Source organism: Vombatus ursinus, unplaced genomic scaffold, assembly GCF_900497805.2.
Source record: "Vombatus ursinus unplaced genomic scaffold, bare-nosed wombat genome assembly UNPS02014793.1, whole genome shotgun sequence".
In the NCBI taxonomy this organism is placed as follows: Eukaryota; Metazoa; Chordata; class Mammalia; order Diprotodontia; family Vombatidae; genus Vombatus; species Vombatus ursinus.
This window is the reverse complement of record NW_020954571.1, coordinates 9,119,054-9,146,422: the sequence shown is the minus strand read 5'-3', so window position 1 is coordinate 9,146,422 and position 27,369 is coordinate 9,119,054. Positions and strand designations below refer to the sequence as shown.

General features: G+C 45.5%; 1 protein-coding gene across 1 annotated transcript in view; it reads left to right on the top strand.

Annotated features, from left to right (window-relative positions):
- HMCN2 (hemicentin 2) overlaps positions 1–27,369 on the top strand; it is a 177,385-nt gene that overhangs the window by 113,404 nt on the left and 36,612 nt on the right. The window contains exons 53-78 of the mRNA XM_027869654.1: positions 457–599; positions 1,696–1,846; positions 3,076–3,294; positions 3,688–3,801; positions 4,650–4,837; positions 5,211–5,307; positions 6,083–6,244; positions 6,847–6,960; positions 7,656–7,858; positions 8,066–8,147; positions 8,453–8,584; positions 9,230–9,373; positions 9,541–9,700; positions 10,037–10,161; positions 11,035–11,218; positions 17,794–17,891; positions 19,669–19,941; positions 20,348–20,538; positions 21,195–21,276; positions 21,382–21,518; positions 21,920–22,061; positions 22,187–22,331; positions 23,088–23,215; positions 23,771–23,927; positions 25,465–25,586; positions 25,860–26,024. Coding sequence (XP_027725455.1) covers positions 457–599; positions 1,696–1,846; positions 3,076–3,294; positions 3,688–3,801; positions 4,650–4,837; positions 5,211–5,307; positions 6,083–6,244; positions 6,847–6,960; positions 7,656–7,858; positions 8,066–8,147; positions 8,453–8,584; positions 9,230–9,373; positions 9,541–9,700; positions 10,037–10,161; positions 11,035–11,218; positions 17,794–17,891; positions 19,669–19,941; positions 20,348–20,538; positions 21,195–21,276; positions 21,382–21,518; positions 21,920–22,061; positions 22,187–22,331; positions 23,088–23,215; positions 23,771–23,927; positions 25,465–25,586; positions 25,860–26,024 — 3,858 coding nt within the window. The remainder of the gene's footprint in view (positions 1–456; positions 600–1,695; positions 1,847–3,075; positions 3,295–3,687; positions 3,802–4,649; positions 4,838–5,210; positions 5,308–6,082; positions 6,245–6,846; positions 6,961–7,655; positions 7,859–8,065; positions 8,148–8,452; positions 8,585–9,229; positions 9,374–9,540; positions 9,701–10,036; positions 10,162–11,034; positions 11,219–17,793; positions 17,892–19,668; positions 19,942–20,347; positions 20,539–21,194; positions 21,277–21,381; positions 21,519–21,919; positions 22,062–22,186; positions 22,332–23,087; positions 23,216–23,770; positions 23,928–25,464; positions 25,587–25,859; positions 26,025–27,369) is intronic.

Genomic DNA, 27,369 nt, shown 5'->3' with positions numbered 1-27,369 from the left:
AAAAGCCTATTGATGTCATAGCCCTGATTCATCTGTCACATCTGTATTGAATTTCATATGTAAAAAAAATACCTGCATGTATCTCATTTGAATTTCACAAGTGAGGCAGGAATAAAGGCAGGCCTTACTAGTTTTTCTACTTTCCAGCTGAGGAAACTGAGGCCCTGAGAGGGGAAGAGGCTAGTCTAACATCACACAGTTAGTTGGTGAGAAAACTGGGACTAGAAGATGGTTCACCTGCATCCTGTTACAACATTTTGTTTTGTTATATGTATTCTTTAGCTGGAGTGTATAACTCCAGTCCTTTCTTCATTCTACTACTTTGGGCTGTGGCAGAATAATTAAGGGTACCATGACTTATTGTCTCAGAACCTGAAATCTACATAGGCCTTCCAGGCCCTAAAAGGCTGCCTGTCTTTATTAAAGCCTGACTCTTGAATTCTGTTCTGCTTTCAGTTCCTCCTTCTATTTCCAAGGACGATCCCTTGGATGAATTCAGTGTTAAACAGGTAAAGGCCAAGGTCAACAGCACCCTGAGCTTGGAGTGTGAATCCTGGGCTATGCCCCCTCCGACCATCACCTGGTACAAGGATGGCCAGGTGAGCCAAGGAGGGAAGACAGGGGCAGGCTTAGCTGAGTTTTTCACCCTTACAGTTCAATGTGAGGTGAGGATAGACCCCAGACCCTTCAGAATGAGTGGGGCATCAGTGAAGTGGAGCCCCATCCATTTGCAGAGCAGTGGTGCCATTTCAGTCTGATTCCAGGGTCCCAAGCACGAAAAGATGGAATAGAAAGGCCTGTGAGACATGCAGGTAGAATCCATAAACTCCTCTTTGAGGGAAAAACATGAACAAAGCAGGATGTTACTGGGACAGGCCATATTTGAGTACTGGGAGTCATCTTAATAGCTCTCATTTTTATAGAGCTTGAATATTTCCAAAATGCCTTCCTCATAATAATCTCCATGAGATAGTTAATATTTTTGTTCCCATTTTGTGAGAAAACCAAGGCCCAGAGAGATTAAACAACTTGCCTATAGTCACATAGCTAGGAAATGTAGGTCTCCTAATTCCTAGCCCAGGCTTCTTTGTCTTCTCCCATGCTACAGTTCTAAGGGTAACTGAGTTAACCATGTTGGAGGCAGGACAGAATTGGAGAACTGGGGAACGGGCACAGGTTGGGAACTAGGCCTTAGGTCCAAGTGGATGTTCTGGTGCCCTGTTTCCTTCCTCCCCCTCGCTCAGACGCACAAGCTGATTCCTAACCTTGACCTCTTGGGGTCAGTGTAGAGTAGTTATCTTGCAAATGTTTGCTTTTGATTATGAGGGAGACCAGGAAAAAGTTCAGAGACCCTTGTGGCTGTAACAAGTCCCTCCCCCACCCTGCCCCCAATCCCGATGGCTAAGACGATAGAGCATGGAGGCCATAACAGGGCTTTCATCTACGTCTGAGCCATTTGAGAGAACTGAGGGCAGGAATAAGGGTGGGGGATCAGGCCAAGTTAGGTTTCAGTGGGAACATTTACATCCTTTTAATGTGGTACAGAGGGTGGCGAGGGAGCCATGGCCCTGGTGGTATGAACCCTTCCACTCAAGTGAAGCATGCTCCAGCCTCCTTGGCCAGTGTAAATGAACACCCTGGTCTGGCCTATTTGGCTTTATTTTTGCTTCCCTCCACTCTGTCTTGTACCTTCAGCTGGTGAGCGCTGATGATCGCCTCCACCTTCTGGCTGATGGGCGGCTGCTCCAGATCAAGCCAACCAGGACCTGGGATTCAGGGCGCTACCTCTGTGTGGCCACCAATGCAGCTGGCGAGGATGACAAAGACTTCAATGTTCTTATCCAGGGTAGGTGTCCTAGGAGGAGAAGAGTGGGTATGAGGATTGGCAGGAAGGTTTAGGGAAAGTGGGCAGCCAATGACCCTGTACATGAGGGTGGGAAGTGCTTTTCATCAAGCCAGCTCCCTTCTCTCAGCCTGAGGAAAACCTAGGGTCAGGGCCAATGCGTTGAGAGATACCGTACCCAACAACCTCTTCATATAGGGGGAGAGAGAGACACAGAGAGAGAGAGAGAGACAGAGAGACAGAGAGACAGAGAGTCAGAGAGAGAGACAGAGAGAGAAAGAGAATTTTAAGGTTTGTAATATGTTTTATACATATATTATCACATAGAAATGGGGCCTGACCCTGTGATTATATTATTATAGGGCACTCCCATGTGAGGAAACTAACTTCTATAATGCAGGTCGGCACCTTTTCTGCAACTTATAGTCTTAGTAGATTGCCTAGAACACTGAGAGGTTCAGTGATTTGCCCAGGGTCACCCAGCCAATATGTATCAACAACAGGACTTAAACCCATGTGTTCTTGACTTCAAGACTGGCTTTCTATCCACAGACCAGAAAATTATATATTGTAAATGCGTTAAGTTTCTAACTTCTTTGGGTTAAGGCCAGTTAACCCTATATGACCACTTGGCATAAAAGAATTGTAGGTCTGGATGTGGCCTTAGAGATCATTCATTCATTTGTAACATTTGTAAAATCCCAACTATATCTATCTACGTATCTATCTAAATATATATATATATAACATATATAATCTATATAAATTTAAAAATATACATAATATATACACATATATGTATATGTATGTATCTAGCTATATATATAGCTCTATATAAATGTTTCATATTATACACACAGGTATACATATATGTGTGGTGCTATGCTAGATGCTAGGGGTGTAAGAAAAATAAGACAAACCTAATTTTTAATTTTTTTTGTTTATTTTTTGACAATCCTACTTTTAAAGAGTTTATAATCTTATAGGAGTGAGAAGGCATAGACAGAGATAAATATGACAGAATATATTCAGCGCACAAAAGAAGAGATGCAATGTATTATGAACTCCTCAGGATTCACAGAATGTTAGAACTGGAGGGAATCTTGGAGAACATCTAATCCAGCCATCACATTTTATCGAGAAGGAAACTGAGGCTCAAAAAGTAGATGATTTGCCCATGGGAGGAAAGCTCCCTTGATAGTTTTGTCCTGTTTTCCTTTCCTCTCTCCCAGTGCCCCCCATATTTCAGAAGATTGCAGATCTCAGTGAAGCCTCTGAGACCCAATACCAGGAGGAGGAGCTGAGGGGAGGCATGATGGAATACCGGGAGATCGTGGAGAACAGTCCTGCCTACCTGTATTGTGACACCAATGCTGTCCCGCCCCCACAGCTTACCTGGTATAAGGATGATCAGCCCCTCTCAGCCACTGAGGGTGTATCTGTGTTACAAGGTATGGGCTCCAGGGAAAATCTGGATGTGCTAAACAGGATGTTACAACAATTTAGTTCTCTATTCTCTCCTATATATGTATAAAATATATTACAAACCTTAAATTAAATATTACAAACCTCAAATTGAAGATGGTATAATGAAATGAACTTAGTGTCATGACCATATATGTATGATTAAAAGCATTTGTGGTAAAGAATGTTGTCAGTGGGACTTTGAATGGCTCTTCCCTGACCATGACCCTAAGATCGTACACTGATCTGGGCACCAAACTGAGCCTTGGTCTCTCTCTCTCTCCCCATGACTCAGCTGATCCCTAATCCTGACTACCCTTTCTATAGATCGTTCCCCTCAGGTGGGCCCTGTGGCCTCTGAGCTCATTTTTCTTCTGCAGGTGGCCGGGTCCTGCAGATCCCCATGGTCCGCGCAGAGGATGCTGGGAGGTATACATGCAAAGCCTCCAATGAAGCTGGAGAGGATTGGCTGCATTATGAGCTTTTGGTGCTGAGTGAGTGGCTGGGAGATGAGGGGAGGGAGAGAGCCTCTGCATCCTACCGTGCAGATGAAGTGGACATCTCAGTGTGGTCCCCTACCCTTCCCCATTCTAGTGAGGGAGTCAGTGCTGAGGTGGGAGAGTCAACAGTCAGGGATCCATGGAAGGACTCTTGGAAGGAGCCCCAGATTAGAGGGTAGGATGGATGCCTCTACCTTGTGCCTGACATCTTAAGTTCTCAGCCTCCTGGTTCCTACAATAAAACATGGCTAGTGTCTTCCTTGAGCACAGGGGACTCCCAGACCCGTCAAAAAGAAGTTTAGGAATAGATGAACATGACCCTTGGCTAAAGCAGTTGTTGCCAATCAGAGGCCTCCCTTGGAGCCTGGGTTATTTTTCAGCCTTCTGGCATTATTAATTAGTGCTCCTCCTGCCTAGGACAAAAAAACACAGGGAAACTTCCAAGTGGGCTAAACACCAGTTCAGGAAAGAAGCAGCAGGAGAAGATAATGATGATGATGATGATAATAGCCAGCATTTATATAGGGCTTTAAGGCTTACAAATGTCATTTTTATGCAAATACATATTTTACATATTTAAATATTTTATGTAAATGAATATTTTACATATGTCATCTCACTTGGCCTTCACAACCTTGTTGGGGTAGGTGCTGTTATCCTCATTTTACAGATGAGGAAACTGAGTCTAGGAGAAGTGAAGTGACTTATCCAGGGTCACCCAGCTAGCTAGTACGTGTCTGGGTTAGGGATTACAATTAGATCTTCCTGACTCCAAGTCTAGGCACTATGCCAGCCAGGCTCGGGGTTCTTCTATACCTTCTTCTCTTCTTGTGGCTCCTCAGCACCACCTGTGATCCAGGGAGATCCTGAAGAGCTGGTGGAGGAAGTGACGGTGAATGCCAACAGCACAGTCAGCCTACAGTGCCAGGCCCTGGGCACCCCTCCACCAGTTATCTCATGGCTCCAGAATGGGCTGCCCTTCACACCTGGCTCAAAGCACCAGACCCTGAAGGATGGGCAAGTCTTGCAGGTGAGGGTCTCCTCCTGGCTTACCAGCGAGGGCAAGATGACCTAAAGTGGGCAGAGGGCCAGGTGCTGGGTTGGGCCTTCGGAGCTATCATTTTCAATGCCAAATGAGGAGCTGTGCTTGAAGCCACGTGGCTACTCACAGAAGCCCCAGGATTAGGCCACATCCATGATAGCAGTTCAGTAAGTACTTCTTGGTAAGGGGATGGTGATAAAGAGGGCTACCTCCTGGTTACCCTGCTTTTGGCAGCACCGTTTGGACTCCCCTCCTCTCTGCTCTCCAGGCAGTATGGGGACTGGGAGTCAACTCTTCAGGGATCCCCTGAGTGCCATCTCACCCATGGGCACTGCCTGGGCACCATTTCCCCTTCTTGTAGGTCTCTGTTGCTGATGGGACCGACTCAGCCAGCTATATGTGTGTGGCAGAGAATTCAGCAGGCTCAGCTGAGAAACTTTTCACTCTCAAGGTTCAAGGTGAGATGGGGAGGGGGACATTTTATAGCTGCATTAAACAAACATGTATTAAGTAACTTCTGTATACAGAGCACTGTGCTAAGTGCTAGAGAGATATAAAAGTTTATACAGAGTACAGTTCCTGCCCTCATGGAAAAGGCAGTGTACAAAGAGGCATGATGATGATGTAGTACCAGTTATTGAGGATTATGGCTTCTCTGTGATCATTCCCCTTTCATCTGGCTTGGCTCATTCCTCTGGGGGAACAGGTGGCAGGCACCACGGAACAGTGGAATGAGGGATAGGCTATCAGGAAACTGGGGTTTCAGTCCCAGTTCTGCCACTAACCAGATATGACCTTGGCTTAGTCGTGTCTTTCTTTGAGCCTCAGTTTCCCTTTCTGTAAAATTATGGTGTTGGGCTTGATAATCTTTTAGGTCCCTTCTAGTACTCATAGTCTATGAGTTTATGATAGAAGAAGTATTAATACAATAGAAGATCATTAGTTCTGGAGTCAGAGTAAATGGGTTCTGATGTTGTCTGCCTCTGTGACCTTGGGCAAGTCCCTTAACCTCTTTAGGCTTCAGTTTCCTTAGCTGTAAAACGAAAGAGTTGGATGAGATGGCCTTCTTCCAGCTCTAAATTGATGATCTTATGATTCTGTAGGGCCAGGTCTACACCATTCTGGTAACCTCCACAGCTGTTCAGTGATAGTTATTCAAACTCAAAGGTTCATACAGCTGAGGTTTGTGTTTTCATTTGTCTTTCTCTGGTTCTCGCATGACTGTGGAGATAGCTCCCCCCAGGATCACCGGCCTGAACCCAGAGCGCATCACAGCCATCGTGAACAGCAGCGTATCCCTTCCCTGTGACGTTCACTCTTACCCTAGCCCCGAGGTGACATGGTATAAGGATGGCTGGGCCCTGCCTTTCGGTGAAGAGGCCTTCCTCCTGCCTGGTGGGTAAACCGATAACCTCAGCAGGACAAGGGCTATGTCCCTGGGGGATCTGGCCATCTCGAGCCCTGGCAGAAGGATATCTCCCATTGCAGTAGGCTGGGGTGGACAGGCTTTCTTAATTGATGGTCAGTGTACATTTAGGAAGACATGAATGTACATGTCAAGTCAGTAAGTCTTCATAATGTGCCTACTGTGTCCTGAGCACTCTGCTAGGAAATAAGGAGTATATATACAGAGGGGTATAATATAATACTGGGCTGAAAATCAGGAATCTAGGTTCTGGCCCTGTCTCTGTCATTAACTTGTATTGTGATTATAGAAAAGTCATCTGGAGTCTTTGTTTCCTCATCTGTAAAAGGGAGATAATGATACCTTCCTGGTCTAACTAATGATATCAATATGAGAATCAAATTTTAGAAGTTCACTGAGTAAATAAATGATTGATTAGATGGAAGAATGAATGCACAAAATAGATGCTTGGTCTCTATCGACTAAGTGATTTAGAGGAGAAGAAACAGAATTAAAGGAGAGGCCAAGGGGTAGAGGGCAGAAGGCCCAATTTCCTGGCATGAAGAGTTCTCCCCTCTCTGTACCTCCCCAGGTACCCATACCCTGCAGCTGCCCCGGCCTCAGCCATCTGACACAGGCACATATACCTGTGAAGCCCTCAACGTGGCCGGCAGAGACCAGAAGGTAGTGCTGCTCAGTGTATTTGGTAAGCAGCATCCAGATGGGCAGCATTTCCTGTCTTCTTCCCATTCTCTGTTGGGTATTTTGCTGCCACCTTGGGCATTTAAGCCTGTGAATTGAAGGTGTTGAAGCAAATGATCTCTCAGTCTCCTCCACCTCTGATATCCTTTGGTTTTGTAATTATGAATTTTGGGATTGTCCCCACCATGGCCACCTCTATCCTCCCTGACCAAGTATTGTTCAAGAAGAGACAGGGCACCTAGGATACCCAGAAGTGCCCAAGACCTTTTCTCGCATGAACCAGTGTCATGGGGAGAGGGTCAGTTGGCATCTCCCTTTCACACTGTAAAGACCCGGAGAACCAGACCACTCTTTGGATATATCTGGTGAAGCCTCATTAAGGGCTTCTTGGTCCACTCCAGGAGGGAGAAGCAGAAAAATGAGCTTATAGTTTCCTTTACTTTTTTGAGCATCTCCAGCATTTTGGTGAAACTCCTCCCTTCTCCTTCACTCTAGAATTAGTTAAACCACTGGCAGCAAAAAATAGTAATACTAGATTTGGAGTAAGAGGAGATTTGGGTTCAAATCCTGCCTATTTATTGCTCATATGGTGTTTCTTCTGCTATTACGGGAGAGGATTGGACTAGATGGTTTCTAAGATAAGAATCCAAATCCTATGATTCAGTCTTGGAGACCATTTGATTTCTCTCCATCCCTCAGCCCCACCCACCATCAAGCAAACCCCAAGTGGACAGCACAACACAATAGTGGTGAGAGTTGGAGATACAGCTGTCCTACAGTGTGAGTCAGACACTTTGCCTGAGCCAGTGACAACCTGGTATAAAAATGGACAACAGATAACTCTGGACCAGCAGGTCCAAACTCTGTTGGATGGACAGAAACTGGAGATTGTGAATGTCCAGGTGAGCAGATAAAGCCCCAGACTGTAAGTCAATAGCTGCTCTAAGTAGACAAGTGGGGAAATTGTATGGGAGTGCTATGGGAGGAAGGCCAAATGCCCAGCACTTTTAGGGTCCTTCTACCCTTTCTTTATGGCTCTGGATAAGAGCAAGGGGGGTGACCCATCTCCCCTCGTGTCTCGGGGCTCAGTGAGTCTCTATCTGTTCTAGGTAGCAGATAAAGGTTTATACAGCTGTAAGGTCAGCAACATAGTTGGTGAGGCCATCCGGACCTTTGTCCTCACTGTCCAAGGTAAGAGATTATGAAAAGAAAGGCCAGATCAGTGAATCTGGAGTTTCCTTGGCCTCTGTGTCAACCTTGAGCAAATTGCTAAAATTCTTTATCTTTGTTTTCTTATCTATCAAATGGAGCAAGAATACCTCTTATCTCAGAGGTGGTTGCTGAGGAGAGCAATACCATAACTGGAAGGTTGGAGTACCAATTCAGAGCTATGATGAAAGGCTTTATGGCCTGTCCTATGGGGAGGGATTATGGGGTTCAGGGTTTTCTACCCCACAGACCCTGTGGATCCTGAATGTTTGGCTTCACTCTCGTAGTGCCCCCAATCTTTGAGAATCCTGAAACAGAGACTCTGAGCCAGGTGGCTGGAAACCCTCTGGTCCTGGTGTGTGATGTGGCTGGGGTCCCTGCCCCCACTGTCACCTGGTTGAAGGACAGGATGCCTGTTGGTGAGTGGGCCAAGACTCCAAAGTCTGAAATTGAGCCTAAGAATCACTTTCTTTGTAGAAGAGGGTGGGAGGTGGGCAGGGCCCCAGTTGGACTAGGGCGTCCTGACTTTGGAACTGTGGTGGTGGAGTGGAGTGAGGTCAGCCACTGAGGTTCTCATCAGGAAGTGAGCTGCTAGGATAGTTTTGGCCTCACTCTCTCTCCTGCCCAGGGCTACACTCAACAAGTTCTCCAAGGGAGAATAGAGGGGACTCTAGGTTGGGAGAGAAGAGAAAACAACTCAAACAATGGCATAGAGATAGGAATAAGCATAGTATATGCAAGGAACATTGAGTAGCACAGTCTGCCTGAAGTCAAGGGTGAATTTGGGGAAAATAAATGTGGTGTGAGTTCCTTGAAAGCAAGCCAAAGGGGTCCAACTTGATGCAACAGAGTCAAATCTCCTCAGTGTCATGCATTAATAAATGGTGGTGAATGCACGAATGAGTGAGTGAGTGAGTGAATGAATATTTCTTGGAATGAGTCAAATATAAATGGGACAAGCAAGAGACCTGGTGACTGTCCCTAATTCAAGCCCCAGGGTCTTTAGGGTAGAGTTAGGGATCTCTGCAGGGGAAAGTTTGATGATAAGCTTTCTCTCCCTGCAGAGAGCAGTGTGGAGAGAGGAGTGATCTCCAGAGGGGGCCGCCTGCAGCTCAGCCGCCTCCAGCCCTCCCAGGAGGGCACCTACACCTGTGTGGCAGAGAACCCCGAGGCCGAAGCCCGCAAAGATTTTGTGGTCATGGTGTTAGGTATGTCAGGGATGCCGCTGCCCAGCCAGCTGTTGCCTGGAGATGGTCCAGCCCAGTCTAGCCCATGACTACCATTTGGCACTGAGGGCTCTGAGGTGTTCTCAGCCCTGGACAGGAGCAACTCCCCGCTTTGACCTTAGGCCTGAGGACCTTTCCTCTGATTACAGTGGCCCCCAGGATCCTGAGCTCTGGGGTTCCCCAGGAGCATAATGTCCTAGAAGATCAGGAAGTGAGGCTGGAGTGTGAGGCAGAAGGGCAACCGCAGCCAGACATCTCCTGGCTGAAGGATGGGAGGCCCTTGGGATTTCACACCACTCCTCACCTTCGGTATGGTGCTGTCCTTCTGCAGGAGGCCTCTCTCAGGCCCCCTGGCCACTAGCGCTTTCTTTCCAGTTGCTTTCTATCTACTCTATGAAATCCTTGTATATACCTGGTTATTTACCAGTTATCTCCCCACTAGAAAGTAAGTTCCTTGAGGGCAGAAATAATTTTTTGCCCACTTTTTTTTGTATCCCCAGCACTTGGTACAATGCCATGAGCAGAGCAAGCACTTAATAAATGCTTGTGGACTGACTGAGTGCCCTGAGAACTGGGGGGAAGGGAGATCGGGAGGGGCAAGGTAGGGCCCTTCTCTCTATCTTCCCTCTGCCCCTGCTGGAGCAGGTTCTATACAGATGGCAGCTCCCTGGTCCTGAAGGGCTTGAAGGCTTCTGACTCTGGGGCATATACCTGCCTAGCTCAGAACAGTGCTGGAGAAGACACCAAACTGCACACGCTCAGCGTGCTAGGTAAGGGTGCCAGGAACACAGGAGCAGGTCCCTCCCTGGAGTGGCAGCCCCCTCCCAGTTTGGCTTCTGATGACCCCCACAGCCTGGTTCGGGACCAGAGAATGTGTCTTGAGGAACAGGGCATGATGAGATCAGTTCTGACATATCCAGGCCTCTTAGTCTGTGGCATCTGGTACATGAATAGAGCTTGGGTGGAATCATTGGAATGCCTGGCTTTTTGTTTCCATACCACCATTAACTCTTGGGGTTACTTTGAGGCACGTCACTTAACACTCTCTAGGCTTCAGGTTCCAAATCTGTAAAGCTAATGTCTAATAATTCTAATCCTGGGGCAGCTAGGTGATGCAGTAGATAAAGCTCTGACCTTGGAGTCAGGAGGACCTGAGTTCAAATCCGATCTCAGACACTTGACACTTACTAGCTGTGTGACCCTGGGCAAGTCACTTAACCCCAATTGCCTCACCAAAAAAAAAAAAAAAAGCAAAGATTAAACAAATAAATAAATAAATAATTCTAATCCTACCCCTCTGGATAGAGGATTGTTGGAAGGACACAGTGAACTTGGAAGTAGGCCAAGTGAAGCCCAGGGGTTCCTTGATCATAGACAGAGCACTAGACTTGAAGTCAAGAAGACTGGGTTCAAATCCTGGGTCATATATTTACTAACTCTGTGATCTTAGACAAGCCACTTGCTTCTTTGCACCTCAGTTTCTTCATCTATAATGTAAAAGGATTGGACCTAATAGGCTCTAAGATGTCAAATGCTGAGACTTCTGTAAAAGGCAAGGTTATTTTTTTTCTGAGAGGAGGAACTGGACTTGTCTGAGACCTCCTTACCTTCTGCCTCTATTTCTCTCTTTCCCCCCCTGCCAGTTCCCCCCACCATCGAGAAAGGGGCCAATGGATCAGAGACCTTGATAAGTGTACCAGGGGAGCTGGTGACCATGGCGTGCCCAGCCCGAGGCTCCCCACCAATACAGATTAACTGGCTGAAGGATGGCCTCCCCATGCCCCTATCCCAGCGCACCCATCTCCATTCCTCAGGCCGTACTCTCAGGTAGGAGAAGAGTGGATGGTTACTGGGGGGACATTAGACATGTTAACACCTCTCATCAGTGCCTTATACTGGTGACTTGGGTACTGCTGGGCCAGGAATTTTACTACTGTGACTCAGGAAGCCCAAGGTCTATAAATTTTTTTTTTTAATTTCATGGGCATAACAATGTTGGGCATAAGCATGTAAATGTTAGAGGGCACTTACATAAATAATTCTCATAAGGAGCTGAATTGGAGTTCCAGGAACTTAGGTAATATTGTAATCTGGGTAGGGGGGAGAGATGAAACTTTTAGCTTTGTTGGTTCTCCCACCACATCAAACCTGCTTCCCATAATGTTGCTTGAGACCAGAACCAAGACTTCAATGCCACCTCCTACCCCCCACCAAGTCTCAAAGACCCAGACCAGGTTCTCCATCATTCTTATCTATCCCTTCTCTCAGATCTTGTACCATTTATTGTCTGTCCTGTTCTTCTAACGTCTAAGATATCCTTCCTTGAATTGTTGGCTGTTCTGAGTCTGTGTCTTAGTTCTCTATCTAAACTATGAATTCTCAAGACCAGGGGGTCATATCTTCTCCCTTTGTATCCCCCACAGTTGCTAGCAAGGGGCTGGGCATACAGCAGACTCAAAAAAGACTGATTGAAAGATCCACTCCAGGAAGATATAAAGCCTATAGTCATCCCATGGGAGAAGTATCACAGACTCATTAAGAGCTAGAAGGAAATCTAGAGGTCAGGAGTCCAACTCATTCATTCTACAGATGAGAGAACTGAAGCCCAAAGAGGTTTAAGTGACTTGTTCAGGGATAGACAGCTAGTAAATGTTTGAGGCAGAATTTGAACCAGTGTTTTTAATTCTAGGTCCAGGGAATACACTGTGCTGCCTACCCTGTACTATAGGACTATACTATGCTGCCTCTCTAAGAATTTAGGCCTGCCATAAATCCTATTATTTGTATATCCAAATCCAAACTTCCTACCTTTTTATTCAAGTGAAATTAACATGTAGGGGAAAATTGCAAAAGGGCCACCTGAGAGGAGTCTGCGTAAAGGCCAGACAGTACTATCCAGTTTAGGCATGATGGTTGGAGAAAGAGATGCTAGGGCTGTCAAACTCCTACCTTCTCCCCAGATGCAGTGATTCAGAATTGACTTCTGCTGAAGCAAACAACAAAAACAAAAACTCCATCTCTTCCTTTGGTATTTCAACCTTGCCCTACAAAATTACTATCCTGCTTTGCCCTTCTCTTCTGTTCCCCTCTGAAGCTCCTATCTCTCAAAAACAAAATTTCCCTTCATTTAAACCACCTCTTTTTGTGGTCTACATTTTCTTGCTCTCATGAAAACATGGCTCCCTCCAGAAGACACTACATACCTGGTCACCCTCTCCAGTAGGTGTAACTTATCCATGGCCCCAAACACAAGCAAAGCCCAAGTAATTTGAGGAGGAAGAGAGGCAGGAAGAGAAATAGGCATACTCCATGCTCCTCACTTCCATTTCCAAAGCCTCCTTCTGCCATTTTATATGGCCCACGGGCAGTATGTTGTAAAGGCCTGTATTTACATCCTTTCCATTTTTCACAGGCTGCCCAAAATCTCTGGGTGGGCTGTAAGCAGCATGCAGGCCCTATGTTTTGCAGGCCTGGTTTATACCACTCTATTCATATCCTTGTTATAGTTATCTCCTAGCTTCCAAGTCAATCTTCCTTCTCTCCCAAGGAGTTCAATCCTGGATCACGTTTTTCTTTCCATTGCAGCCTCTTCAGTAGCACATTGATATTTCTCAAATACCCTGGTTCACCAAATGGGTTCACCACCCCCTTTGATCCCCATGACCTATATCTTTTTCCTGTCCTAGACACCCATAGGAATGGACTTACCATCATTCACAATGGTGTTCCTTGCCTAATTCTGAACTCATAAGTTCCTCTCTTAAATATAACTTCTATCCTTCCATCTCTCCTCTGCTCAACTCCTTCAAATCTATACTTTATCCTCACTTTAACCTTACATCCTTCTACCTCTTTCTTTTCTCTCAATCCATCCCCCATGCTCTGACCTCACTTTTTTCCCTTCACAGTCTTGACTGGTTCAAGTATAATACATCATCCTATCTCTTAGAATTCCTTACCTCTTTCCCCCTAGTCCTAATGCCACGCAGGCTTTCCCAAGCCTGTACCCTGGGTTACCTACATTATCTGCCTCTTCAGATATTGTCATCTTCTACATCAGTGGGGTCAAACTCAACTAGAAATAGATCCCTCTTGGTCGAATTTTGACTTAGAAAACCACACATTAACATTATCTATATTGTATTATATTTTCATTTATTTTTCTAAATATTTTCCAATTACATTTTAATCTGGCTCTGGAGGCAACATTCCCCTGGGAACTTGATACCTCTGCTCTGTATCATAGGAGCAAGCCACACAATTAGGCCTAATGGATCCACTACAAATTATGGGACCTATTTCAACTGGGCCTTCAAGACTAGGTAGTCTTCCTTTTATTCTCTCCTTTTGTCCCTCATAGGAGCTGATACAAACTCCCAGATCTTCTCTCCAGGCTCATCTCCTAACCCTCTTATGGCAATCTCTTCCTTTCCTCTTGTCAGAGAACTTCACTTCCTATTTTACTGAGGAAATAGAGCCCATCCATTGTGAGGTCCTTCTGATCCCTTACACCCCATACCTCAAAACTACCTCTACATAAAGCACCGTTCTTTTATCCTTTGATCTAGCTCTGAGTAAGAGGTGTTCCTTCTTTCCTTGCCAAAACCGACCTCTCAGCTAATACCCTTGATCCCATCTCCTCCTGTCTTCCCTGGGAACTTACCAGTTGGGTCATTCCCATCTCATCCCCCCTCTCAGTTTCTGTCTCTTTTTATCTACCGACTTCTTCCGTGCTGCCTATAAACATGCTCAGCTCTTCCTGGACCTGAAAAAAAGTGCTCCAATTGACCCTATAATCCCCTCAAGTTTTCTCTTCTCCCTCTCACAACTAGGCTTCTCAAATCCATGTATATTCACTTCTATTTACTTAACTCCTACTCACTTCTCAGTGCCTCACAGTTTGGTTTCTGACCCTACCACTCAATTGAAAGTGCTCTCTCCAAGGTTACCAATGCTCTCCTAATTCTTAAATCCAGTGGCCCTTCCCCATTCCTTCTCACTCTTGACCCCTCTATGCCTTTTGACTTTGTTGGCCACTCCTTCCTCTTGGATACTTTGTGACTATTCCTTTGAAGTCTCTTTTCTGGCACCATCCTCCTACTACCTACTACCTCCTCCTACCACCTACTACCTCCTCCTACCATCACCTGTCTCTACACACACACACACACACACACACACACAACTCTCCTTTCTCCACCTACTATGCACTATCCCTCTCTCTCTTTTTATGATTTCCCCAGATCCCAAGACTTCATTATCATGTCTATGCAAAAAATAATAATAGCTATTACAAGGCATTTACATGGTACTTTAAAGTTTACAAAATGCTTGATTTTATGTTAAATCATTCATTCCTCACAACAATCCTAGGAGATAGTTGCTATACTATCCCCATTTTACAGATGAGGAAACTGAAGTAGTTAGAGATTATAATAATAATAATAAGTAGTAGTAGTAGTAGCTAATATTTAGATAATGCTTACTACGTGCCAGGCACTATGCTAAGTGCTTTACAATTATTACCTCATTTGATCCTCACAATAACCCTGGGAGGGAGGTACTATTTTTTAATTAAAATATTTTATTTTATTTTATTTTTGCCCCAATGGTAGGTATATTATTATCCTCATTTTACAGATGAGAAAACTAAGGCAAACGGAGATTAAGTGACTTGCCCAGGGTCACACAGCTAGTAAGTATCTGAGGCTGGATTTAAATTCAGTTCCTCCTGACTCCAGGGCCAGCACTCTATCTAGTGTGCCATATGGCGGCTGCACAATCTTTATATTCAATTCATATCTTTCTCTTGAGCTCTAGTCCCCACTTACTAATTCCCTGCTGGACACCTCCACCTGCATATCCCATTAATATCTCAAACTCAACATGTCCAAAATGAAACTCATTATCTTGTTCTCAAACCCATCTACCTTTCAAACTTCCCTGTCTCTGTTAAGGATATTATGTCCTTTCAGGCACCCTTGGAGTCATCCTCACCACCCATGTCCAATCATTTTCCCCAAGTCTTAATCTATCGCAAGGTATCAGCAAGATGGCCCAGTGGATAGAGTTCTGGGCCTGGAGTCAGGAAGACTCATTTTCCTGAATTAAAATCTGGCCTCAGACACTTACTAGCTGTGTCACCTTGGGTGAGTCACTTAACTCTATTTACCTCAGTTTCCTCATCTGTAAAATGAGGGATCATGAACAGTCAGATATGACAGAAATGACTGAACAACAACAATCTACCCCACATCCACAGCATCTTTCTCCAACATCTGTCCTTTGTCTCTATCCACAGTCCCTACTGTCATCATCTCTTCCCTGGTCTTCTTGAAGCAGTTTCCTAATTTGTCTCTCAGCTCCCAGGCTCCCGGTTCTCCAATCTACAACTGCCAAAATAATCCTAAGGCATCCATCCTAGGACATCAGTCTCACCATGTGACTCTCCCACTTAAAAATTGCCTCCTTTGCCTAGCATTGAAAGTTCTCTATAATTTGTCTCCAACCAGCCTTTCCAGACACCTTTCATATTATTTCCCTTCATGTACTCTATGTGCTGGCCAAATTAGCCTGCTAATTATCCCTGAGGGCAGCTTTCTGTCTCCCATCTCTATTTTTTTGCACAGGTTGTCTCGTGCCTGAAATGCACTCCCTGGCCTCATCCTAACCAAAGCTCATTTGCTGCTTCCTCCTACTTTTCCTTTCTCCCCACAGGGGTTAGAGCTCCTTCTCTCTCTTCTCAAATTACTTTGAATTTGCTTATCTATGTGGTATCTTCCGGTAGAATGTAAGCCTCTTGAGGGGTGAAATTGTTCCTTTTTTCTTTGTATTCCCAGGGCTTAGCACCTAACACATAGCAGGTACTTAAAATGTAGTTGTTGAGTAGATGTTTGAGGAGCAGTGAGGTGTGGAGGAGTGAATGCCAGACCTGATATTAGGAGACCAGAATTCAAATCACAGCTACAACACTTGCTACATGAAATCTAGACATTTGATTTTCCTATCTCAGCGCCCCTCATCAAAGAGTGTGTTGGTAAATGTTTAACAACCAGATCACTGGGGGGGGGGGGAATTATCCACGACATACTCTTAAGTTTAATCAGCAATTATTATTTTTTCCCCACTTTCTGAAGTATAAACAATCAACAAAACTATAATAAATCAAACCCTGATTTGTAGCATTTACTAATTTCTGAGGGATAAATGTTCACTTTGAAAATTTAACAATCAGCCTTTGAAAGCCACCATGCCCCTGCTGTCACCGTAGTTCTCTACTCCCCCAAAGTTGCTGCTTACTTACCACTTGACTCTGTTCATCTGACATTCATCCCCTCCAATTTATTTCCACAGGCACAAAAATCTTTGAGCCTCAGTTTGCTAATCTGTAAGATGAGGGGGGCTGTTGATGTAATAGCTCTAAATCTATGACCCTATGACCTGTAAAGTGGAAATAAGAGTATTGGGACTCTACCTCCCAGGGTCGCTTGAGAAAAATGTTTTGTAAGCCCTAAAGTGGTATAGAAATGTAAGGCTTACCATCTCAGGGAAGGAGGGAGGGAGGGATAGAATTCGGAACTCAAAACTTTAAATAAAAATACTTTTTAAAAAAAAGAAATGTGAGTTATTATTGTATTTGTTCTTATAGTACGTGCATGAAGCTCAGGTTTCTCAGCATCAGCTGGCCAAGGTAGCCAGCTCCATCCCCTTCCTTCCCTGCTTCCCTAAATCTGCCTAGCCAGCAGCAGCCCTGGAATTTCTTGAGGCTTGAGATTGTCAAGGTTGGCTATACCGTCCCCATAACTCTTTTTTAAAAAAGTAAATAGTAATTTATTTTTTTCTAATTACATGTAAAGACAATTTTCTTTTAAAAAAAACCAATTTATTTATTTGTAGTTTTCAACATTGACTTTTATAAGATTTTGAGTTTTAAATGTTCTCCCCCTCTTTTCCCTTCCCCCTCCCTAAAACAGCATGCAATCTGATATAGGCCAAACATATACAATTGTATTGAACATATTTCCACATTAGTCATGTTGTAAAGAAGAATTAGAACCACGGGGGGGGGGGGGGAAGAAAAAGTAGCATGCTTTGATCTGCATTCAGACTCTATCAGTTCTTTCTATGGATGTGGATAGCATTTTCCATCATGAGTTTTTTGGAATTGTCTTAGATCATTCATTGCATTGCCGAGAAGAGATAAGTCTGTCAAAGCCGATCATTGCCCAGTGATACTGTTACTGTGCACAATGTTCTCCTGGTTCTGCTCACGTCACTCAGCATCAGTCTCATGGCTTATTTTCTTGAGCAGGACAGGGGGGTGGGGAGCCCTATTGGGAACATGTCCATGTGGTCTTCTGCTCATGCCAGGCTGGTCCCTTTTTCTCCCTCCCATGGTTTAGGATTTCCCAGGTACAGGTGGCAGATGCGGGAACTTTTACATGTGTGGCCTCCAGCCCTGCAGGAGTAGCCGAGAGAACCTTCAGCTTACAGATTCGTGGTATGTAGGAAAGGGCTGAAGCTGGTAGGATGATAGGGGCTGAGTCGGGGTTCATGGCTGGGGCAGAGGAGGGGCAGCCTTCCTGGGGAGAGGGGCTGGAAGGCTGCTTCTATCACTTAACAACTTAGCTCTTCTTCTTAAATTAGGATCCTCTAACCCACCCCCATCCTGATGGTTGGCAAGAGGAAAGAACAGATGACTCTAGTGGGGGTGGAGAGCAACATGTAACATGTCAGAGCCTCGCTGTAAGATTCTATCCAGAGTTTATGCCTGGGCCCCCCCTTAGTCATGGAACCTTAGACTAGGGAAGCTGAGATGGGCCTTAGGGATCAAATCATCTAGTCCAACCCCCTCATTTTAGAGATGAAGAAACTGAGGCCCAAGTTGGTGAAAGGACTGCTCAGGTTCAGACAAGTAGAGATGTATCAGGAAGTAACCTTTCCCAGAGAAAAAGTTCAAGATTGACTAGAGGTTGTGTGTGTGTGTGTGTGTGTGTGTGTGTGTGTGTGTGTGTGTGTGTTTAATTGTTGCTCTTTTGTGTAGTGGAAAGAGTGCTGGACTTGGAGTGAGGACATCTGGGGTTGGAATCTGGCTCTGATGCTTACCAGCTAAGTGACTATGAGCAAAGCACTTGACTCCTCAGAGCCTCAGTTTTCTCATCTATAAAACAGGGGTTTATAATATTTGGAATATTTATATCACGGTTTTGTTGGGAAGACAACGGTTGTTATAAGGAAAACTTTATAAGACTTAAAATGCTATAGAAATTCAATTCAAAAATCATTTATTAAGCACCAGTTATGTGCCAGGCACTGTACTAAGCTCTGGGAATACAAAAAGAGGAAAAAGACAGTCCTTGCCTTCAAGGAATTTATAATCTAATGGGAGGTCATGCAAACAATTACATGCAAAGTAAACTGAATACAGGATAAATAGGAAATAATTATAAGAGGGAAAGCATTGAAATTAAGAGGGGTTAAAAAGGCTTCCTGTAGAAGATGGGATTTTAGTTGGGACTTAAAAGAAGCCAGGGAGGTCAGTAGCTGTATCAGAGGAAGGAGAGCGTTCCAGGCATAGGTGAAAGCCAGGGAGAATGCCCAGAGTTAAGTGAATTATTATTATTGTTATTATTATTATTATTATTATTAATCTCATATTGTTTGATGAAGTTCAGATTTAAATGGACCTGAGGTCACTCTCCTGCTATTATTTTTTATATTTAATGTTCTATGAAATATCCCACAGGTAGATAAAATAATAACTTTTCTAGTGGAATTTGTCATTGTTGTTATTATTACTAAGGATAAGAAGGGGATCTGTGATTTTATTGGTATATGGAACTCCTGGGTAAGGAAATTCTCTCTACCATTGCATATTAGCACCATCTTTGCAATTTGCTCATTTTACAGAGGTGCCTGGGGCACTGAGAGATTAAGTGTCTTACTCAGGGTCACAAAGCCAAGAGGTGTCAGAGATAGGATTTGAACCCAGATCTTCCTGGCTTCATCACCATCATCTCTCTGTCCAGTATAGCATACTGTTTGTCTTCATCATCATTACCATTAGTGAATGGCAATGTAGAACCTAGTTTCTATGGCCGCTGCCCCATAGTCATCTGGTATCTTAAAGGAACAGCAGTGCCAATGTGTGGACAATCTTTTTCTCAGGGCCCCACCTCTCCTCTGAGAAATACTCCATTAATGGTGGTAAACCTTCTGTTGGACCTTCTGGCAGACATTGGTTAAAACACCTGCTGTCCTCTTCCCTCCCTCCCTAGTCCCCCCTGTCCTAGAGCCATCAGAGATCAAGGATGCCATGGCTGTAGTGAGGGGCTCAGATGTCACATTGCCCTGTGAGGCCAGAGGGACCCCCCTTCCTGCAGTGTCTTGGCTAAAGGATGGGGCATCCTTGATGATCCAGAGCTTGGGCCTAGGGACAGGAACCAGCCTGCAGCTGGAGGCTGTGCAGGCTGATGACGCGGGGCTGTACTCCTGTGTGGCTGTCAATGAAGCTGGCGAGGCAACCAGACACTTCCAGCTGGCTGTCATGGGTAAGTCTCTCCCCGTCCCTTTCTTTTCCCTTCTACCTCCTTTGCCTTTCCATTTCTTACCTCCCACTTTCCTGGTAACACTGGGCTAAAGAAGAGGGAGAATAAAGGAAAGGTCACATTGTGCGGTAGATGGCGGTGAGAGTCAGGGTCAAGTGGCCTGACATCAGATAGAGGGAGCAGGTGGACAAGCTGACTTGGGAGCTCGGGGGATAGGGGCAAGGCTTGAACGTGGTACGTGAGCAACGCCTCTGTTTGGATGGTAAACCCACCTCTATTTGAGAGACTCGTCATCCCCAATGCATGCATTTCGCAGTTCTCTGAGCATGATCCATCTGGTGCCATTTCAGGAGAAAGAGGGCAAGAGCAGCCTTTTCCTCCAGTGATTCACAGGCTGTACCCCTTGCAGAACCCCCCCGGATTGAGGACTCAGGTCAGGCTGCAGAGATGCTGCTGCTTCCTGGTGCCCCTTTGGAGCTTATCTGCAATGCTCTTGGTAGCCCCATGCCCAACATCAGCTGGCAGAAGGATGGGCAGGCCGTGGCCAGGCTAGGGAGTGTCACCAAGGATGGGCGAGTCCTCCGAGTGGAAGGTGTCCAGGTGTGTGTGTGTGTGTGTGTGTACGTGTGCATGCGTGTGTGTTTGTGATTTCACACTTGTATGAGAGATGGCTCATTTCCCAGGCCCAATTAGAATCTGATTTCCTGCTTCCTGATCTATTCTTTGGCTGTTCTTCATTGTAGTCCTACTACATTCATGGCCCTTTGCCAAATAGACAAAAAAAGTAAGACCTGACCTCTGTCTAGCTGGAGTTAAAAAAGATCTGTGTAAAAGGATCAGTGAGAACTAAGGTTGGAGAAGGAGGCTAAAGCCAGACCATGTAGGGATTAGCATTCAAGACCAGGGAGTGGAGAATTGCTCCTGGAGGTATGACAATACGGTGTTGATTCCAGAAAGTGCATTGGATTTGAGCCAGAAGACCTGGGTTCATGTTTGATGATTATACAACCTTGAGCAAGTCACTTGATTTCTCTGATGTTCAGCTTCCTTGTCTGTAAAATTTAAGAGGTTGATCTATGGGATACATAATGTTCCTTCTAGTGCAAATGTTGTATGACGATTTTGTAGATAAGTTTTCTGAGCAGGCCAGTAACAGGATAGCAGTGATGTTTTAGGGCAGTGCATTTGGAGGCAGTGACCGTGCAATATGTCTTGCAGGTGGGGAAGGATCAGCTCTTATTCTACTTGTTTTCCAGGTGGATGATGCTGGCTTGTACACCTGCCTGGCTGAGAGTCCTGCAGGGGAAGATGGAAAGAACTTTTTGGTTAGGGTACAAGGTAGATGCTATATGCGGAAGGAAGATGGGAGGAAGAGAACGCTGTAAATAGGGCTGGGCGATCAGGTGGGAGTGTCTCATGTGTGTCTGTGTCTGTTCTGGCTAGCACCTCCAAGCATTGTTGGGTCCCATGAAACTCGAACAGTCATTGGGCTGGCTGATGGGCAGCTGGTCCTAGAGTGCCCAGTGGAGGCAGACCCACCACCCAAGATCGAATGGCATAGAGAGGGCATCCTGCTCCAGGTGGGTAGGATCTGGAGGGTCTAGTGATTCCAGGATAATACTTTCATATTTCAGCTAAGCTAGTTCCCCTCTTCTTATTCCAATGCAAATTTCTGGGCCCAGGGATTATCCTGATGTTTCCTTATGCAGGACCTCAGAGTTTCATGAGGGTCTCCCTTGCCCCCTGGTGCATGGAGGTTTGACATCCTCTGGAAAGGTGGTTGGAAAAGGAGGCAAATCTAAGGTTAGGGCTGTAGGAAGCCTTTATCTGAGTGGGAGTGCCACAGAAGGCACTAGAGGAGAAAGTTATGTATCCTGGGTCTTGGAAGGCCCTGTGGATCCATGGGTAGTATCTTGAGCCCTCTCTGGCAGTGCCAATGGTTCTGATAGTGATGAACTATGTCTGTCTGTGGACTTGTCAGGCAGATGCCCACACGCTGCTCCTGGAGAATGGGAGGTTCCTTCAGCTCCAGGCCTTGGACACTTCTGACAGTGGCAAATATAGTTGTGTCGCCAGCAATGCAGCAGGTAGCACCAGCCTGCCCTTTGATGTGGAGATCCACAGTGAGTATTACCAGCCCCTGGGTCCTGAGGGAAGCAGAAGAAGGATTCCGGCCTGTGAGCCAAGCCTAGGAAGTCTGCTCTTTCCAGAGCCCTGGGGTGGCCCAGCCCATGCCTTCTCCTTGCAGCGGCTCCCACAATCCAGCCAGGCCCTTTGGTGGTGAATGCTTCAGTGAACCAAACAGCTCTGTTGCCCTGCAAGGCCAAGGGGGTCCCTGTGTCCATGATGAGCTGGAGGAAGGATGGAGTCCCACTGGTTCCTGGGACCTCCAGGTATAAGCCAGGCTATAATTAGAAGGAATTTCAACCGTGAGTTGTTGCTAAGAGCTAATGCCTTCATGTGCAGAGACAATGTACTTTATTGGTCCACAAATTGCAGGTGGAGTAGTTTATCCCAGCATTGGGGATGAGTTGCGCCAAGCTATCCACACTCACCTTTTCCGCCTCTTTAGATGGCCAGTTGGGATTTGGGGTTTAGCCTACGTCTGAGGAACATAGGGAAATCACACAGAAACTATTTCTCCATGGCCTTAGTTTCATTAGATGTTTTTCATGGCCTCTCATGGCCATTGGAGAGTTGAGGAAAGTTCTTAGAATCAGGCTGCTTCCGCCTCCCCTTCTTATCCTGTTTGCCACACGTATACCTCACCTGTAGAGACGCTGAGCCCTTCTTTCGATCGTGACATGGTAGTCTGAGGTTTGCCAGAGTTCTCACAGGTCAGGACCACTTCAGCCAGGGCTGTCACCTCTACAACACCAAGCACTGTGGTACTGGTTTCGCCATCAAGGAGCCTGAAAGTGGAGAGTTGGAAGCAGGGAAAATGGGGGGTGGGGATGGGGATGCAACATCCTCAGGATAACATTTTGATATACTGTCCTGGATACATCTGCCCTCAGGAGGCCTGCTGGGAAGAACCACAGTCAGTAGCCTCAGCTAGAGACTGGGAGGGAACCAGTCCTCCATAGGCCCCTCTGTCCAGCTCACTCAGTAGGTCTTTCTGCTAATCCAACCATTTCCTCTCATCTTAGACTGGAGTTTCTGCCAGATGGCTCCCTGAAGATTCAGCCAGTCTATCCCCAGGATGCCGGGTATTACCTCTGCCAAGCTTCAAACTCAGCTGGCTCAGACCGGCAAGGACGGGAACTTCGAGTCTTTGGTAGGTAGAGGACTGAAAGGTGAGGGGCCTTGTATTCAGGATGCTGTGACCTCAGTCCCAAGGTCTAGGCATCCTCTGTCTCTGATGGCAGCACCGACAGCTTGTTGGGATGAGCTAATTATCCTCTATAATACTGTACTCAGAGGTTAGGAACATCCCCAAATGGGTGCCCTAGCCTCCCTTCTATACTTGGTAAGTAGAGATCAGTCACCTTATCAGTCAGTCAGTCAATCAATAAGCATTTGTGAAGTACCTGCTATGTGCCAGACATTCTGCCAGGTGCTGAATGTATCTTGTTGAATCTCCTTGGGACCTTGTTAGGGGTGGGTATCAAGTCCTTCCTTTCATATTAATTCAGTTCAGTGGAACAAAAGCTTAATGATTGCCCATGCAAGGCTCATAATAGCCTCCTGCCACCCTCTGGGCCCACTTCCTCTGCGCCCAATGTGTTTGTTAGAGCCATGAATAGCTTATTCTGGCTCTCTTGTTCTCAGCTCCTTCATCCTCTCACCCTGGGCTATGGTCATTTTCTAAACCCAGTTCCCCAATCCACAGAGCCCCCCACCATTGCACCCGGACCCTCCAATCTGACATTGACTGTGCACAGCCAGGCCACCTTGCCCTGTGAGGCCAGGGGCTCCCCTAAGCCCCATGTGGTCTGGAAGAAGAATGGACAAGTATTGAGCCTGGATCAACATCAAGGGGCTTACCGGTCAGTACAATGTGTATTAGTAGCACTTTGAATCAATGAATCAGCAAGCATTTTTAAAGCACCTACTATGTGGTGAGCATTGTGGAAGGCACCTGGGGATACAAAAGAAAAAGTGTCTGTCTCTTCAAGGGGCATGTAACTTAGTGAAGGAGGGAAGGAAAGAGGGAAGGGAGGGAAGGGAGAAGAAAGGAAAGACGGAAGGAAAGAAGGAAAGGAAGGAAGGAAGAGAAGGAAAGGAGGAAGAGAAGGAAGGGAGGGAGGAAAGAAGGAAAAGAAGAAAGAAAGGAAGGGAGGGAAGGATTGAGTGCTTAGGAGGTAGGTGCTGTTATTATTCCCAGTCAAAACATAAGGATCCAGTGCTCATTATTATCCCCAGTTAAAACTGAAACTCGTGGAGCTTAAGTGACTTGCCCAGGGTCACACAGCTAGGCGTATCTGAAGTCGAATTTGAACTCAGGGCTTCCTGACTCTAGCCCCAGAGTTCTATCCACTGTACCACCTAGCTGCCTCAAAGAAACAACATGGACACATACAGTTTATATAAAATATTAGGTCTGATATGACTTCCCCTCCAGTATCTCATTTGAGCCCTATGCAACTCTAAGATGGGGTCAGCAGAACAGGGGTTATTTATTTCCCATTGTCCAGATCAGGGTGTGAGGGCCAGAGCAGTTCAGTTTCTTCTTCAAGGTCACAAAATGCTTTAACTGCAAACTTCGGATGAGATCCCCAGAGCTCTTAGATACAGATGTGTGCATGTAGAACAAAGAGCAAACAGCGATGTGTTGCCACTTCTGTAGTAACAATAACAATAACAATAATCGATAATAATGATAATGATTAGATGTAACCATATCATAGTAGAACTGATCTCAGAGACAGCAAGACGCAGATTCCATGACTGCTTCTGATCAGAACAGCTTTGTGGTGCTGGATGAGTCATGTTAGCCCTCAGTGCCCTCAGGGAGCAACTGGAAGAGTATATGGAGCACAGCAGATGCCAATCTTCGTTAGTAGGGAAAGTTTTCTTACTGTGAGTTCCCCATCTCAGTGAAATCACATCCCAGGTCCACATGAAAAATAACACTGGTTTACAAAGTACTTTCCTCAGAACCCTGTGAGCTAAGTAGTGTAAATATTATAGATATTTTACAGAGGAGGAAACGGAATCCCTGAGTTGTGAAACCATTTTACAGAAAAGGAAACTGAGTCCCTAAGTCATAGAGAAGCTTGACCATGGTCATAGAGCTAGTTGTGGCCTAAGACAAGATTTGAACCCATGATTTCCAGCTCCAGTTTAAGTCTTCTCTCCTTATTGCTGCATTGCCTCTCAAGATAAGGGAGTTGGACCACATTCACCTCTAAGTCTCTTTCCGATTCTAGTATTCTGTGATCCTGCCTGACTGGAAGGGAAAGCAACTGGGCAAATTCCTTGTCCAAACAGGATTAAAGGGGAAAAAATGTCTGAACTCTTCTTTGGTTCATCTGGGATGGCCTCTTAGTTGGTCTGTCTGTCTGTCTGTCTGTCTCTCCCCAGGCTCCTGCCTTCAAGCTCTCTTATGCTTACTGACCCCGATCTTCAGGACACAGCCCAGTTTGAATGTCTAGTGAGCAATGATGCTGGAGAGGCCCAGCGGCTATACTGGGTCACCGTGTATGGTGAGTGTCCATCTATGAAAATGTAAGAAAGCTGGCAGGACAGGGCAGAAGGTGGAGCAAAAGCTGAACACCCAAGGACAGCTACGGGGAGGGAAAGAAAAGGTTCTTCCCCCAACACCACCTCCAATAATATGATATGGTCCATCAAAGAATCTCTAGGACACAGTCCTATTTCCCAGGAAAGTTAGGAATAGCCTCCTTCTGGCTCTGTAATGGGTCTACAATCCCCAGCTATCCTATCTCTGGGTACCTCTAAAAGACTGTCTCCTTCAGTGCCACCTACTATTGCTGATGACCGGACAGACTTCACTGTCACCAAGATGGCGCCAGTGGTCCTGACCTGCCACACCACCGGAGTGCCAGCTCCAGTTGTTTCTTGGAGCAAAGGGGGAGCCCAGCTGGGGAAACGGGGGAGTGGCTATCGTGTCTCTGCCACAGGTAAAGTTGGAGGCTGTCAGTCAACACCTTTGAGAGCATCCATTGAGTGCCAAGTCCTGTGCTTGGGGCTTTGAAAAGGCATGTCAGGGAAATGGAAGGCCTAGGCTCTGCCCTAGGGGGCTCACATCCTAAGTGGGGGAGATAAGACAAGTGTATGCCTGCAAAGCCGCTTAGAAATGATTGCCTGGGAGGTGGGTGGTATCCTTAACCAAAATAGGGAAGTGAGTTGCAGGAGTTGGTTTAGGGAAAAGGCAAAATGAAAAAAAAATTAGGCTGGGAGTCAGGAATTGTGGATTCTAGTCCTGGGTGGCTATATATTCGCTATGTGATCTTGGACAAGTTGCTTCCATTCTATGTGGCCTCAGTTTCCCCATTTCTAAAATAAGAGGGTCGTATTAGATGATCTCAAAAGGCCCTTCCAACTCTGATATTTGGGGAATCTAGAATTCTGAAACACTCTCAACTGAATACATCAGTGTTGAGTAAAAGAATGAATGGAGCTGTGTGGGGGCCCTGAGAAGGGACCCTGGAGAAAGGAGTTTCTGAACCTGCCATGGAGATCAGGGAGGAACATGTATTGTTAGGAAGTGGGAATAGGAATGAGAGGTAGAGGGGTTAGAGAGGAGCACTGCAGGCCCAGGAAGTGGAATCATGGAACGTCAGAGCTGGAGCAGGAGTGTGCTAGAGCAGGGGTATGCTGGAGCCAGCTCATGCTGGCTGGAGAGAGCCAATTATTCAATTTTCCATTTGAATACTGACACCTCAGAAATGGCAAATGTTATCAATTAAGGCTTGATAAATTGTTTTGTTTATTTCAAGACTTAAGAAAACAATGGAGAAAATACTAAAGATTAACCTTTAAAATGTCATACCTGTTTCCCTCCCAGTTGTTGAACACTGACTGACAAGCACACCTGTGACTGAAAGGGAACTTAGTGACCTTCTAATTATAGATGTTAATTAAAGATCCCTTTGGCAGTCTGTGGAAGTCTTTGGACCCCTTCTCAGAATAATGTTTTAAAATGCATAAAATAAATAGGATTGCTTAGGAAACTAACTTTATTGAAATGTGGTTATGAAAATATTTAAAAAAAAAACAAATTCATGGATCCCATGAAATGTATCTATGGATCTTTATGGGGTCCATGGAACCAAATTAAAAATTTCTGCTCTAGACCAACCCTTTAATTTTACAGATGAGGAAACTGAGGCCAAGAAAAGATAAATAACTTATCTGAAGGTCCTAGAAAATTGATAGAGTTGATAATAATAATAAATCACAAGGCAAGGAGTCTATGGCACTTCAATAATAGTAATAATAATGGCTAGCATTTATGTAAGGCTT